This window comes from Triplophysa rosa, linkage group LG2 (assembly GCF_024868665.1).
Source record: "Triplophysa rosa linkage group LG2, Trosa_1v2, whole genome shotgun sequence".
Taxonomy (NCBI): domain Eukaryota; kingdom Metazoa; phylum Chordata; class Actinopteri; order Cypriniformes; family Nemacheilidae; genus Triplophysa; species Triplophysa rosa.
The window spans coordinates 27318947-27334669 of NC_079891.1; the positions used below are offsets into that span (position 1 = coordinate 27318947).

Genomic DNA, 15723 nt, shown 5'->3' on the forward strand with positions numbered 1-15723 from the left:
ATGCACCAGGGACCCGATTATAGCACTTAAACACAGAAAACGTGGGGTTTTCATCTGATGATCTGAAATAGCCCTTCAAACAACGATTTTTCGGGACCTCACTTCAAACGAAGGGCTAAGAGAAATTTCCAACATGGCTGCTCACTCGAGCAAGCAGACCCATAAATGTAAGTAATTTTTGCCATTAATAACGATTTTTATGACAATTTTTCATTTTATGTATGTTACATTCAATCTTGTGTTTGTATTTACGGTGATGTTCTTTAAACGTTTGCAAAAAAATCGCTAAAGTTTGCTAGTGGACAGCATTGCACGATATTAGAAAATATATTTTTATGTCATATACCCGGTGCATCGGCGCATGTCCTCTGACGTAACGTTGAATTGTCAAAACGTTGTATGATGATGTATAACAGTGTAGTAGTGGTGTCCCATTTCTTGGAAAATGTGTAACCCTTCCCCTTGCCACTTTGTTTCATTAACTCTCCTTCTCAACAAGCCTCGAGATTAGGTTCATTTGCTGACATCTAGTGATTTTTCATGGAATCACACGAGTGTATTCATGTTATTTACAGTGATCGTCCTAATTATTTACTCACCGTCATGTCGTCCAAACCATAAAGTCTGCGATTTTCCAACGTCGTAAAAATCACCATCCATTGGTCATTCAAGAATCGTAAAAGTAGTCCATGGCATGTTACTTTTGAAGTTAAATGATGAAGCACATATTGGTTAACTTGGGCTTGGGCATGATTATATTCAAACATGGCGCCGAAAATCCCCTGACGATTCTTACGGCGTAAGAATAAAGGTAAAATAAAAGAAAGGGTCGACTTAGAACAATGAAATTAAGTAACAAAATTAAATATAGCCTAACAAAACTAATAATAACAAATTTCAATGTATGTGTTACCAGTAACTAGTACATAAAAGAAAAATGGGATGGGCATGTTAATGATCTAGCCTTTGCAATTTTGCTAAATTTACCTAAGACATACTTACATTTTTATGTATTTAGTATTTATAGATTATATATTTTTTATAAATATACATATGTATTACACATTTAAATTTTACACGTAGACTTAAACATTTGTTTTTACATTTAGATACACTATAAATAATAAAATAATTAATTTAATAATTAAGGTAAAATGTAAACATTTAACTACATTCCTTCATGAGATCTGTGAGTTTTCACGGGTTTAATGGATGATGTCCTAAAATTCTTCAAAAGCATTTCCACGAATGACCTGTGGATAGAGCTCTTCGTTTATATAAAGTATCCATTGAATAGCATTGAGTTAAAAAGCATTTAAATTCTCAACACATCTCTCGGAACCAGAATATAATAACATTAAACACCAAACAATAAACATAATTAAAACACTTTTTGACTCATACAAAGTGATAGCAATGTGATTACACAGGCATGATTACTTTAATCTAAAGAGCAGACAGCAGTAGGCGGAGAAAGTGACACATGTAACCTGCTGCACATTGACAGAAGAGCAGAGATGAATGCAACATGAGGTCTTGTACATCCACCGAGATGATTTACTATTGGACAAACATACTTATATTCATTATCATCTCTGAACATGTTAAGAGATGTCATTCTTCAGGTCAGATGAATTTATTGGTCACACAAATGTAAACAGCGTTTTTATATCATTTGTTTTTCTTATTTCCATTCTGCTCAAATGTATTTTATAAACCTGCTTAGAAACAAAGTACTCATTTTTTGTTCTTTTGTTAAGCTGCTTTCCTTCAAACATTGTTAGTATTAATGTTTACACTTCATTTACACTAGATATGTAAAGCACCAGGACTAGCAATGTATAGCATAATTTATGTTACAAATTAATTTCACATTTCAATGATTTTCTTGTAGATAACATCAGTGTGCCGGACATTGTCAAACTTCGGGCTTTGGACATGTGGAGAATGGAGATGAAGATGAATATGACTGAAGAACATAGAAACCAGACGTATGAAATACAAGTTGGTCGCACAAAAAACATGTATATTATCGACAGAGTGAGTTTAACTGTCCCACTGCCTATTGACACAGGTTTTTGTGTTTTTATTTCTATATAGACAGTAATGATTTTCTGTGCATTGACAGATGTCATTGAATGCTGTTGCTGACACAGTGATCTGGACGTCACAGATGCCGCTGAACTGCACAGATCATTCTGTGAGAATAAGACACATCTCTGATAACCCAACGCTTGGATCCTGGAGCGCATGGAAAACTCACTATGGTGGGGAATTTAAAATCTGTTTTCTGTGCTGATAATAATGTGCATCACATCCCAGCTGAAAAAAATAAAAACTAATGGGTATTACGAAAGCTTTAATGGTATCTGTGGGTCTCTACTGGTAATGTGTTGGGTTCTATTGGGGGGATTTTATCTGGTGGAACCAATAGAAAACCATTAAATCCTACTGGAATAAAACCCAAATCACATTACATAAAGACATTTTGTACTGGTTTTAATGGTAAACAGCTGATGGTTCATAATTGTGTTTTTGGAATGGAAACCATTATAATTTGTATAATGTTTTTACTGCTTTTGAGATGTATTGTGTATAACTAATATATTTTTAGTATTATTAATACACTTTAAAAAAAATGTTGGGTCAAAGACAGACATTTTCTATGTTCATTTAAACCAGCGTTTTGGTTTGACCATATTTTACCCAAAGGGTTAAAACAACCCAGAATTTTTTAGAGTATATGTAGATGTGTAGAATACTAAACCATATTTTACTTCTAACTCGGATGTAGCATATTGTAAGACATGAACTTCCTCTTTTTGTCAAACATGGTTCATGCCTGTTGTGAGCCTCTCAACTGTCAGGGATGAATGAGCATTTTTTTTTGGACAGCATTTTTGTACACCTGCCTCACACAAAACTAAGCTGGTCGTCTTTTTAGATTCTAGAATCACAAGCTATAATAGGCCTATTGAGAGTTTTACTAATTTTAATAGTTACTATTGAGCTCAGTTTGACACATCTCTTCTGATGGAGACATTTGTGAGACTCTTTTTCTCATGAGAAATATATGAGACGCAGATCAGTTTTAAGCAACATTTAGCATTTGCTTTCCATTTAATCTCATTGCTGTCTATGAGAAATAATTGAGATATTAAAAAGATCTCATCTGTGATTTTGTTTTCTTGTACAGATTATGATTTTATGTGTGTGGTTTATTCAACAATAGTTATTTTCTATTGGCTTGTGTTGTAGGGGATAAGAACTTGTCTCAAGATGTCAAGATGTATCCAAAAAACCAGGTGCTGAAAGAAGGTTCCACGTTGCTGTTCTGCTGTATTTATTCAGAAGATGCCCACATCACCGATATGTTCTTCAACAACACAAAATATAAAGTCATCATCATAAGCTCACGGGTCAAAGCCATTCGAGTGGAAAACATCAATGCCACAAACCTGTACGGTGTCAGTTTTAACTGCAGTAAAGACAGTTCTGAGGAAGCTTTGAACTTTGTCACCTGTAAGTACCGTTTTACACAGCTGCTAATAATAAATCATATAAAAATGATATGAAATTATTCCTCGTAAATGCCTAAATGTATGTAGATACATTGACATGGAAAGGTTTTGTCTTCATTTTTTGGAAAGGTTCGTCTCTTGTTTTATCATTCAAACCTTCATGAAATGTATTGCTGAAAAGTGTGCAGGTCCTTTTTTAAAAATAATTGCCCCTTGGTTTAATATTTTGTTATGCAACAGCATTCGTGCATTTTTAAGTGTTACTAAATGTGCAGTAACTTTTGTGCTCGCTGAATTTACGAAGCATTTGTTGATTTTTATTTCTTGTTAACCTTCTTTAGTCCCTCCTGAGAAACTTCATTGTATTCGATGTGAGACCACAGACGTGAGAAACATCACCTGCACATGGAAAGTACGCAGAGCTCCAAACCTGGGCGGAAGCCGCAAAAGGATGTACAGATTACTTATCAGGTTACTCTGATTTCATCACGGTTGAAAAAAACACAGTCTAGCAAAGACGAAATCCACCCTGATCGAGTTATCTGGTGTTTTTCACCAGATAATAATCATTTGAAAGAGCATGCAAGGTTGTATCAACAGAGTTTTGCATGAAAAATGAATCATTTAGAGTTAGTCATTAGTCATTTACATTTATGAATTTGGCAAACGCTTTCAACTAAAGTTATATATTCATCAGTATGTGTGTGAATCAACCCCACAACATTTATGCTGCTTGAGCTTCAGTCGAACGCAGTATTGGTTGTTTTTTATTACAGTGTTTTTGTGAACAGGGACTCTGAGGCTGTCAACTGTAGTCTGAAGAACAGACATCTGGTCTCCTGCAGTTTTCCAGTCATCCAACAGCAGGTCACTTACAACATCACTTTACTTGTAACAAACAGTTTGGGTCGAGAGAGGGAACACTACATATTCAACATCACAGACACAGGTGATTATGATTTGAAGTTTTCATTTTGAAGTTACAGGAGTAATTCATCCAAACTGATCCGGCCTTGACTGCATAAAGACTAAATTGGAAAAACATATTTCCAAGTAATGAGTAACAAACCGTGTGCATCATACTCAGTGGTGTAACTTTGTTTTGAACAGTGATGGGGACAAAATCAATTAATACTTTAATAAATTGTTTCTGTCTCGTTGGAAATATTTATCATATAAAGTAGGCCATTGCATACTCCACTTTTTGACTCCAGCTCGGTTCTCAACCTGTCATTTGGGGAAGGTCACTTGCTGTTGTGGTGCATTACACTTAAAAACAATTTATTCCTATGACTAAAAATGTCACTTGTTTGTTGGTTTATGCGTTTTTGTGCTTGGACACTGGATGCACAAGCAAGCGCTGCGAACGCGGATGATGCATGCATTTCATACTGGCCGTGTTTCTGCAGTCGTGGCTCTGTCTTCCGCAAAATTAACTTATGAGTGTGAGCAACGGGAGATAGTGAGAAAGCACCGCATCCTGCATTTCCACGACTTTTAGATGTTAGGCCCCTAAACAATACACACCTTCCGCAAGCAGTGGTGGTGTCCCACCTGTCCCACCCGCAAATTACGCCTGTGATCATACTCTACTGTAAAACTTTGCTGTAGTTTTTGCAGCAGGTTTGGCAATAATTTACTGTAGATTAAATTACTACTTAATATACTTTCCGATTAGTACTGTTTTCAATTACTTTAATCAAAATTCAAACACTGTGTCACGGTCCTGCATTCTTGGTTCTGTATTTCTAGTCATATGGCAGGATCAGGGACGGAGCCCTTAGGTTCTATGTGAGAAAGCAATGAGTTGTTTGTTTTGACAGCTCATGTGTTTTCTCGTGTCTTGTCATTGGCCCCGCCCCTCTCGTTTCATGTATTGCTTCCCTGCCGTGTCTAATGTTTCCCACCTGCCCTGTGTATTTATCCCTCGTTTGTCTCTCCTTTAAAATGCCCTCTTGTTTCATTGTCTTGTTGCTCGTATACGTTTGGTCTGCGTGCTGTGTTCTACGTTTTTTGATATACCCTGTGCTCACCTGTTTTCCCATGTCGTGTTCCTGTTTGGATTGTCCTGTCTAGTCTAGTAAGTGTTAGTTTAGTTTGTCAAGTTATGTTAGTTTAGTGGTTAGTTAGTTACGTCCCTGTTTACTTGTATTGCTTTCTCGTTCTTGTTTACACCCCCTCGTGGGTTTCTTGTTTTGTGTTTTTATTATAATAAAGTCGATTGTTTAACCCCTTCATACCCGCTGCCTGCATTTCTCTGTGCAATCCCTGACACTTTGACTTTTGAGATTCAAAATGAGCAAGAAGAGACTGGCATTAGCACAGCAACAAAGTAAAAAAATGGCATTCTTCCTAAGCATTATTCTCTTGTTTTCTGTAAAAAATATTTAAAACTTCTTAAATTATGATACATTTACATAACAAGAAAAGTGACCCAAGATATTTAGTCTAGTTTCATGAAAGAAAAATATATAAACTGGGTAAATTTATCCTTAAAACAAAATTGTACATTAAATCTACAGTAAGTTACTGGCAAACCTGCTGCGAAATTACAGCAAAGTTTTACAGTGTAGCTCATTCCTGACCGGAGGAATAAGCCGTGTTGCAACCGTCCCTAGTCATTTACATTTATGCATTTGGCAGACGCTTTAATCCAAAGCCACTTACATTGCATGATACTATTCATTTGTTTCTGAGGACGTGCAATCCCTGGGATTGTACCCATGACCTTTAGCACCATGCTCTAACCACTGAGCTACAGGAAAGTCTCCCCCACATACACAATATAATATAAGTCATAGTCCCAGTGTATGTAAAATGTAAAAGAATGATGTTTTCACAGCTTTTCTCAGTTGAATTAATCTCCTTGCTTCTTATCAAGGAACATATTTAGCTTCAGTAAGAGATTTGAGAGTTAGAAAGAATGCAGGCTTCTTTTCATACGAGAAGTACCCTCTAGTACCCTCTTGAGAGGTATCAAAAAATAATATTTTTTAATATAAATGTGTTTATCTGTTTAATCCTATCCCAGTTTTTCCACTCCCTGAGCGTTCTGAAGTGACAGCGGGTGTGTTGGATGCTGTGATGGACTTACAGTTGAATGGAAGCTTTAGAGGTCTATGCATTATTTGTCAGATTGAAGTGGAGCCAGGAGGGATGACACAGGTAAAACATCTCATCGTGGGTTAAACGTCATATCATTCTCATCAAAATTACGACAGGAGGCAGTTTCCTGTTCGGCCGAACGTGTGAAACCTCTTGTGAAAACCTCAGAGCAAAAATTTACTTTTTTCCCCCATTTGTTTTGTATGTCCTTAGTAACGTCTGGTGTCGGAGGTCAAATGATGTTCTTTGTTCTGTACCAACAGGAGTTACAGATGAATGGTTCAGATTCGTTTCAGCATTTCATATTCGAGATACAGAAACTGCAGCCCAGCATGAGATACACCACTAGGGGACGCTGCGCCACACAGGACAATGACTGGGGCCGATGGACACCATCCAGAGCATTTCTTACAGGTAGAAGTCATGAAGCACTGTTACTTAGTTCCTTAAAAACACACTCCACTCACAATTCAATACAATATACTAGATTCACAATATGATAGAAACACACCGCCTTTAAAAATTGTAAGATGCCCTGTAGAAACAAATTTGAATGGAATTGGCATTCAAACGACATGATTTATTTCCAAAACATTACACATTTAAAAAAAAAGCAAAAAAATAAAAACATTATTAACACTGGGTCTCTATCGTTTATAATATTGACTCGGCATTACTTTCATTATTGTTCATAAACTGTAGCGGATCAAAACCACTGCTGTGTGTAAACTTACACTGAATGACCGGAACAATATCTTGGAACCAGAATGTGAAACCTTGACCTGACCTTGAACATGATGACCTCATCACTTCAAAAACCAGCGTTGTATGTTTTGCACAAGCATTTAAATCTAGTTTCTGTCTGTTTCTCTACAGGGCCTTTGGTGACGGTGGATGTGTGGAGGCAAATCAGAAATGGTCCGGTTCGCACCGTCACACTTCTCTGGCACACTGTATGTTTCAGTTTCTTTGCTTTTACCTTTGAACCCTACATACACTGACAGTATCACGCACTCAACTTCATGTTTCTCAGGTCAAAAGCCATCCAGAAGTGTATATCGAAGCCTATGAGGTTTGTAAAAACCACACAGATCCACAGAGCGATAAGTGCATCAATGTCACACAGACACGTGTGGATTTACCCGTTGATGTCCACGTGTGTGACTTCACGGTGAGGGCGGTCTCTCAGACAGGTTTATCTGTACCTTCACAGATTACTATTCCTTCAGCATATACAGGTGAACATACGTTTCTTTCTTTACGTTATCATACAAGGTATTTCAAGTACAATCTGTAATAGTTAATTTTGTGCAACCCAAACATGAGATTTAAGTCTCTGCTGTTTCTGCAGAGGCTGTGATGAATGAGAAGAGGATAGTGGGTAACGCAGAGGGATTTCAGCTCTCCTGGACAAGGAGTTCCTCCTCAACATGCGATTACACCGTAGAGTGGTGCATGCTGGGAGTTGCTTGCTCCTTACAGTGGAGAAAAGTCCCGGTTAACCAGACTTACCTATCACTCGAAGCAGGTTAGAAGATGTGCTTTCATGTGATGTCTCATAGTACACACACATCCACACAAGCACCATCACGGCACGAGTCACATAAACAATCCCAACAATCTGTCAACGTCTACAGACATTTCTGCACCGTAAAATTACCGTCAATCTTTTGATTCTTCAAGCTGTCTCTCCACCAAATTTGGCACCATGCATCAGCCCTTTCTAACTTTTGTTCTCTAACTGAGGCTTGTTTTTAGACTCCAATATACATTTAAAGTCCTTTAAGATATTTGTCTTTCCTCTGCCACCATCAAACCTAAATTCTTCATATCCTTATTTAAACTTTCACGCAAGAAAGCCAACATAAAAGTTTGGCATCACAACTACTAATCATTAAAATCACATGTTAAATGTTTATTAATTCTATTATTGTTCAAGGTGACTGTACAATAGGAATGTTTTTCTAGAGTATTTCAGACCGGGTGTTAGATACACTTTTACTGTCTACTGGTGTAACGCAGAAGGACACAGACCTCATGAGAAACACATCGGATACTTGGAAGAACAGAGTAAGAAATACACACATCCTCCTTTTCCTGTTCTACACATTGTGTTAAAAAATGTCGCTGAAAAATTGCTCAATATATAAAACCTCAGATAATCTTTTTTAAATGGAGGCCAGAGAAAGTATGGGGGTGTAAAATGAATGTAAAATCTGGATTTGGGTAAATCTGATGAGAAATGTTTGAGTTCATATTGAAATCTTCAATAAAATTGACTTTTGATTGCAGACTTGACAGATCTGAGCTCAGTTTGACACATTGTTGACATCTCTTCTGAAACTCTAATGACGGAGACATTTTTCAGATTTATGACCCCTTTCTAAGGAGAAATGTCTGAGACACAGATGAGACTTAAGCAAAAATTTGCTCTCCATTTGATCTCATTGATATCTACAGGAGAAATAATTGAGATATTAAAGAGATCTCATCTGTGATTTGTCTTTCTAACGGGTGAAGAGCCCACGCAGTGCCCCACACTGGACCCTCATCCAAGCGTGACTTGGTCTTCTGTGACTCTAAAATGGAGTTTCGATGAGGACGACCCGAATCACAACGCATTCATCACAGGATATGAGATTACAGTACAGAGAGATTTAGATAGTGATATTTCCCAGAGTAAGTGTTCAAAATTACTCAACCAGTTTGAGTTTCTGTTATGTTTTTTAACTTTATAAACTATATATATGAACTGATCTATAATATACAGAAACGTTTTAGATAAGATTGATGCAACTGTTTCAGAAATTCTTTTGTGTGTAGTCAAAGTTGTCATTTTACAGTTTTGTGTTATTGCAGGTTCTCACAGACAGATGATAAATAAACCCCACAGTAAATCTTTTACATTCAGTGATCTTGAGGAAGACCGGTCGTACACATTTCATCTGTCTGCGTGTTCATCTGCAGGCTGTGGACAAGAGACCTCCACCACCATCACAACCAGAAAAAACTGTGAGCTTTACCTCTGTAGAAAAATCACGTTCATTCTGATAAACTGGTTTAAGGTTAACAATTTAAGATTCTGTCTGGGTTTAAAATGTTTTTATACTGATGACAGACTATTTTGAGTTTTAAACTACACCGTTCATCTCAAATTTCTTTCACACTAAATGTGACACGAGACAAACTACATTAACAATAATCACCTGCATCATTCCACAGATAAAAGGCATCTTTTTCTATCATATAGAAATAATTTATAATATACTTCATATTAAAGAACCATTTTAGCACTTTTATTTTAGATGCATGTGTATAGTACAAAATCCAGGGGGCTCATTTATAAACAGCGCGTACGCACAGATTTGCGTAAGAACAGTTTAACGCAAAATGTGGGATCCGGCAACTTATATTTACGCACATTTCTATGTATAAGTACACGTCAGAACATGCTTACGCCGAGAATCTAGTGATAGAAAGGTGATACTACAAAAAGAAAGTGCCACCGTGTGTTTCCTGTGTCTTATTTGCATAATTGGTGTGAGAAGCTACAAAAGACAGTTGGGAAATCATTGAAATGTAGCTAGTGTCATGGCTGATCTCGCTTTGCTGGATGACTTGGCAAACACTTTTTATTGAAGGCACAATATAAAGAAGACACACTTAACAGAACAATATATGGAAAAAAAGAACAAATGGGGTTTGTATATTAATTATTACAAAAATTATATAAATACAAATTTTAATCATCTTATTGCTTTTCTATTACATTGCTTTACCAAATCATAATAACATTGCATTTCCACTTAAATGTAACTGCAAACTCGGTTTCTTTTCCGACCAATTTAATTTATGGAGAAAAAATCTCCTATAAATAATTATGAAATTAACAGTAAAAACCAAACTGAGCAAACCATGCATTGCGCAGAAAATGTGTTTTCAAAGAGCGGGGTCATCTGTTTAGTGAGAGCACAGAATACATTCATGAGATTTATAAAGGAGGTGTCGTCACCATTTACAGTATGCTTTATTGGAGGCGTTTCCGAATGCAAATGAATGTGAACGAGCATGGTGCTTAAAGTCGCCGTGAACCGGAAGTTGTGATTGTTTTTACTTCCGTATTAACTCCTCCCCTTCAACTGTCAGCAGTTCCATTTCAAAATGCAACGGCTGTTTTTATACATCCAATCAAATCTCAGAGAAAAATGAAAGCCACGCCCACTATTTTTCTCATTAGAAATTCCATTTCACTCGGAAATTCGTCAAAGGATGCTCCGCCCAAGCCGTCTAACATACGTCATTTAACATGGATAGTCACTACAGGAAGGAAGTGCATTTTCAGATTTTAACTAAAGATTATGAGGGCACACAAATTTTAAAAAGAGAATGACCCACATTCTTAAACTATTTAAAATAAATGCTGCAATATTTCATGAAAAAATCGGCATTGTAATTTTTAATTGTGTTTTGCTCACCCTCAAGGCATCCTAACTGAATATGGTTTTCTTCTTGAAGAATAATGCAGTCGGAGTTATAATACCACGTATCATTTTACTTCCAAGCGGTAGAATGGGAGTGAATGAGTGTTGACTTTTTGAAGCTCCAAAAAGTGCATCCATCGAACTGCTTGACACGGCTTCGTGGTCTTAACAAAGGTCTTCTGAAGCCAATCGATGCATTTGTTTAAGATAAATATCCATATTGACAGCGCTATTAACGTTGATGTCTAGCTTCCGTCATCTCTCGAATTATACGATTATAATTATACGATTACGATTATAGTCACAAATTTGATATTTGTATCACATATTTATTGTACTGATCGTAATGCAAAAAATAGGTATTCCTGTCATATTTACTTAATCCGTGATAAAGAAATGAATATCCCGTGGTCTGCTGTAGGTTCAGCTCCCTACGGGAAGCACGGCTGTGTCTCGTTTCTGAGGGCTGCGTCCTCCGGAGGTCTCATTTGAAGCCTGTTACATCATCGAGGCTGTCTCGTTTCATAAAAGCAGGTAGGACACTCTGTAGGCACCCTTCTAATGCGACCTACTTTCACAAGAATTTGGAGGATACATGAGGTGTACCCTTAGTTGCTAGAGATAACCCACAATTCTTTGCGTCGGCCAATGTCTGTTAAATAAACGTGTGTTGAATAAACGGCAGCAGCTGCACATTCAATCAAATATGTGGTGTTTAAATGTGAACAGTTTACAATTTGTGTCACGTTTTTTAAATCTTAGCAGGCATAGTAAATAGGTTTAAAAGTGTTTTGTGATTTTTAAACGTTTTAAAACAGTAAGGCAAATCTTTTTACATTTGTTTAACTCTTTTGGTATTGTTTAGGGTAGAAAGTAACCAACGTTTACCTCTTAAAATCATGTAGAAATCATTTTAATTAATTTGACAGGTGTTCGAGTTCAAAGTGCTGTCATAGCAACGTGGCACTTCCTGTTTCCTTTTCTGGCAGTATGTCCTACGAAGGACGTCTCGTTTAATTCTAAATTGAGAATCATCCGTATACCGCATCCTTCAGAGGATGATACCTCTGGAGGACACAAGGATGCAGCCTTACGAAACGAGACACAGCTTCTGTCAGGGGTGCATTTCTCCGTACAACACCTGCCGTCTTTTTACTCCTCCCCCGTCTGCAACCGGCTGATCTCGCCAGTCGGTGGCAGGCTAGTATGGGTCAACTCGAACAAGCCAAATATCTTATACTACTGTCACTGTGGCCATCACGCTGTTAAATGCAGCTTTACCTGGCTGAGGCTGACTGTGCTGTTAACGAAACGCTATTGGTTATTTTAAAAGGGAGCGGGTCACTCAAAATGTATTGCGCTATCCTTGCGCGCACATTTGATAAATACAGATTTCTTTGTACTTAGGCACATTCTAAATTTCATTCGTAGGACAAAATATACAACCTTTTCTACGCACTGTTGAAAAATGAGGCCCCTGGTTTAGTGTAAATATGTCTATATTTATTTGATATTTATTTTGTCAACAGATTATCTGTTGTCAGCTAAGATTTTAGTTCTGCTCCTGGTGTTGGTCAGCTGTTGCATTTGTCTGTGTTATTGCCAAAAAATGTAAGTCTTATAATATTTTTTAAGAATATAATTTGAATATCAATCACATGTCCTGCGATTGAATGCAGCACTTACTATTGCATTTTTCTCTTCCTCTGTTGACATTTCAATGTTTCAATTTTGTTTCATGTTTCAACTTTTCCAGACTAAGAGAAATTCCTGAAGAATTTAATTTTCTGCACTTAAAAGCGCTGGACCTGGATGAAGATCTTTATGAAGTATTTTATTACTGTATACATATTTTAATGTAACTCATGCGTTATTTCTAAGCTTCAATGTCACTTTTGCCATGTTGTTTTTTTTCAAGGCGAGTGAAAAGATCCGTACTTTCAAGATAGAGGAGTGTCATTGGTGTGATGTTGAGGTTTTAGACGTGCATCACCACACCATGATACAGAACACATGGCTGACCGACGCTGAGGATCTGAGTCATCCGTTCATTACTTATAAAGTCCCAGTACCATCATTCCTAACACCCTCCTACCAGCTCACTACAGGAATATGGGACAGTCAGACCACAGATCTAACAAACTTCACTTATGTGTCTTCTGAACAGCAGGATTTATCTGATAAGATGTTTGAGACGGATGGAAAAGTGCAGGAGGCCAAGACCTCTGGGTTTATAAGTGATTACGTCACCTCTGTAGCATTCTGAAGCCTTTATAATGTGATCATTTAAACTAGAGCTATTCATAAAATTAAATTATGAGGCAAATAATCAGACGTGCTCAAATTTGGTACCCTTACAGCTCATTGAAATAATGCTTCATTCCTCCTGAAGAGTGATGAAATTAAAAGCTATTGTATCATGTATACTTGCATGCCTTTGGTACAGTGTAGAAAGAATACTGTGAAATTTACAGCAACTTGCTGGCAGCAATTGGCAAGTAAGTTGCTGTAGAACATTCCACAGTACACTGTAAAAAAAATCGTAAAAAAACGATCAAATCACTGACAGCAGCGGCTGCCAAACAAAAACCATAAAATTAAGATGAAACTCCGTAAATCAAATAATGGGGAAAAACATTACATTTACGTAATTTTTCTTTAAATGTTTTACAGGGAAACAGTTATTTCACAGACTTTTCCTTAATTATTACGATCAAACACCTTCAATAAAGCGACTGCACATAAGGTTTTACAGAAAAATGCTATTATTTTATGCTTTTTTTTCCTGAATTATAATGATAAACCTCCTTAAACTATGTGAAAGTACTAATTTTCTGCAGAAAAACACTGTTATTTTACAGTTTCTTTCCTGAATTTTTTCAGTCAAATACTTTTAATACAGTAAATGCACTTAATGTTCTGTAACTGTACAGATATTGGCCATGAATTACTAGTCAGATACTGTCAATAAAATGAAAAACACATGTTTAGCATTGTAGAATAACATTTTATTTAGGTAAACATATTAATCATATGAACACAATCACCACAATTTGTAAAAGTACACTCGAAATACACAATGATTAACTTCTTTACAGTACAGAATTACAGTATACGCTTTAAACAAATGGTTGAATATAATAAAGTAAATAATAAGTACATCCCCATAAAATACATTCATCAAATTCTTATAAAACAAACTTTTAATCTTGGAGAAATACAAAACAGCTTCAAGTGGTGTTGAAAACATTTACACAGGGTCACAAATAGATATTGGAGGAAGTTTTGATAGTATATTTGGACAAACATCAAACTGTCAGAATAAGTAAATCATACCATAAGTAAAAACATACCACAAAAAAGTAAATGAGTCTGTGGCAAATATGCAATGTAGTAACGTTAGATAAAGGACTAAATCTGCCATCATTATACATTATGGCAATGTGAATACAGAGTATACTGTTAGAAAACAAGTTACAAGTTGCAATGCAAACTTAAATGTAAGTCTTATAACTTACATCATTAAATCAGCAAAACAAGTCACCAGCTTAAAGGAATGGACAATTTTTCTTTCACAAATGATGTAAATGTTTAACTGTACGTGATTGTTATTGTAAGAGTTAGAAAATAAAAAGTCCCTTATTTTGTTATGTTTTAACCCACGAAATACGTAACCCAAACGGTTACAGAGTTACACTATAACAGTATTAAGCATACATAATATTACACAATTGTTAATAACAACATAATACAAATACACAGGTCGAATGTTTAAACACTTACTACTGATGGAGTTTGGGTGACTGGGTAGCTTTTCTTCCCTTCATCTAAAAAATGAGAGCAAATGTTTTATCATTAACAGTTATTGTTGAAATTAGTGTTTAAAACGGAATGCAAAAGAAAGTCAGAAAGAAATCTAACGTTACACATACTTACCAGGTGTGTGTACTGCCCAGGCAAATCGTATATATTTCTGTGTACTTAAAGAAAAACACGTGTGAGAAGAGGAAGTTTACTTAAGATCAATATTATGTAGAATGTTATAGCATTGAAGTTAGTGCTAATATCGCTAATCGCGATTAGCATCACACTAGACGAAAATACAAAAACAAGTTTTTACCTTCTGCTGGTAAAGCTGTTAATGCGTGTGATTATTCTCCAGCAGCCTGCAACTTCCACACGACTTCGTGTCTCCAGCGCTGTTTACATATAACTGGACCATCAATACTACTGAAACTGACGACATCACTTCATCGCGTATGTTCAAAATGAACCAGTGAAGGGCGCGAACAGCTCTAATTGGCTAGTTTCCTGAATGACAGTAAGTTTACCCAATCGTATGGCGTTATTATAATGACAAATGTCGCGACCGCATTATTACAAGGCGAGAGCGCATTCTTGTAATACGAGCGCGCGAATCTCTCCGCTCGCACGCCGATTTCCTTTGCTCATGCACAAAACTGGACGCGCGCTTTCAATTATACGCTGCTCTCTTATGAATTTTCTCTCCTCTCGCTCAGTGAGCGTGTGCGCACTCAAAATGCGTGCCGTGCGTCCACGAATCCTTTGGTACTCTTGCTCTCGAGAGGTCCTCCTGTGTGTTTCCAGGCATTATA

At 36.6% G+C, this 15723-nt stretch overlaps 1 protein-coding gene across 1 annotated transcript; it reads left to right on the top strand.

Moving 5' to 3' along the window:
* The first annotated feature begins 1522 nt into the window (after nucleotides 1-1522).
* osmr (oncostatin M receptor) lies at nucleotides 1523-15057 on the top strand. Its single transcript, XM_057349688.1, has 17 exons — nucleotides 1523-1625; nucleotides 1895-2040; nucleotides 2129-2267; nucleotides 3259-3522; nucleotides 3863-3992; nucleotides 4313-4470; nucleotides 6553-6686; nucleotides 6890-7040; nucleotides 7503-7579; nucleotides 7660-7864; nucleotides 7978-8154; nucleotides 8595-8696; nucleotides 9147-9305; nucleotides 9486-9638; nucleotides 12637-12718; nucleotides 12864-12936; nucleotides 13026-15057. Exons 1-17 carry the CDS (start codon nucleotides 1529-1531, stop codon nucleotides 13371-13373), a joined length of 2595 nt encoding a protein of 864 aa, XP_057205671.1. The 5' UTR covers nucleotides 1523-1528; the 3' UTR covers nucleotides 13374-15057.
* Nucleotides 15058-15723: the final 666 nt, after the last annotated feature.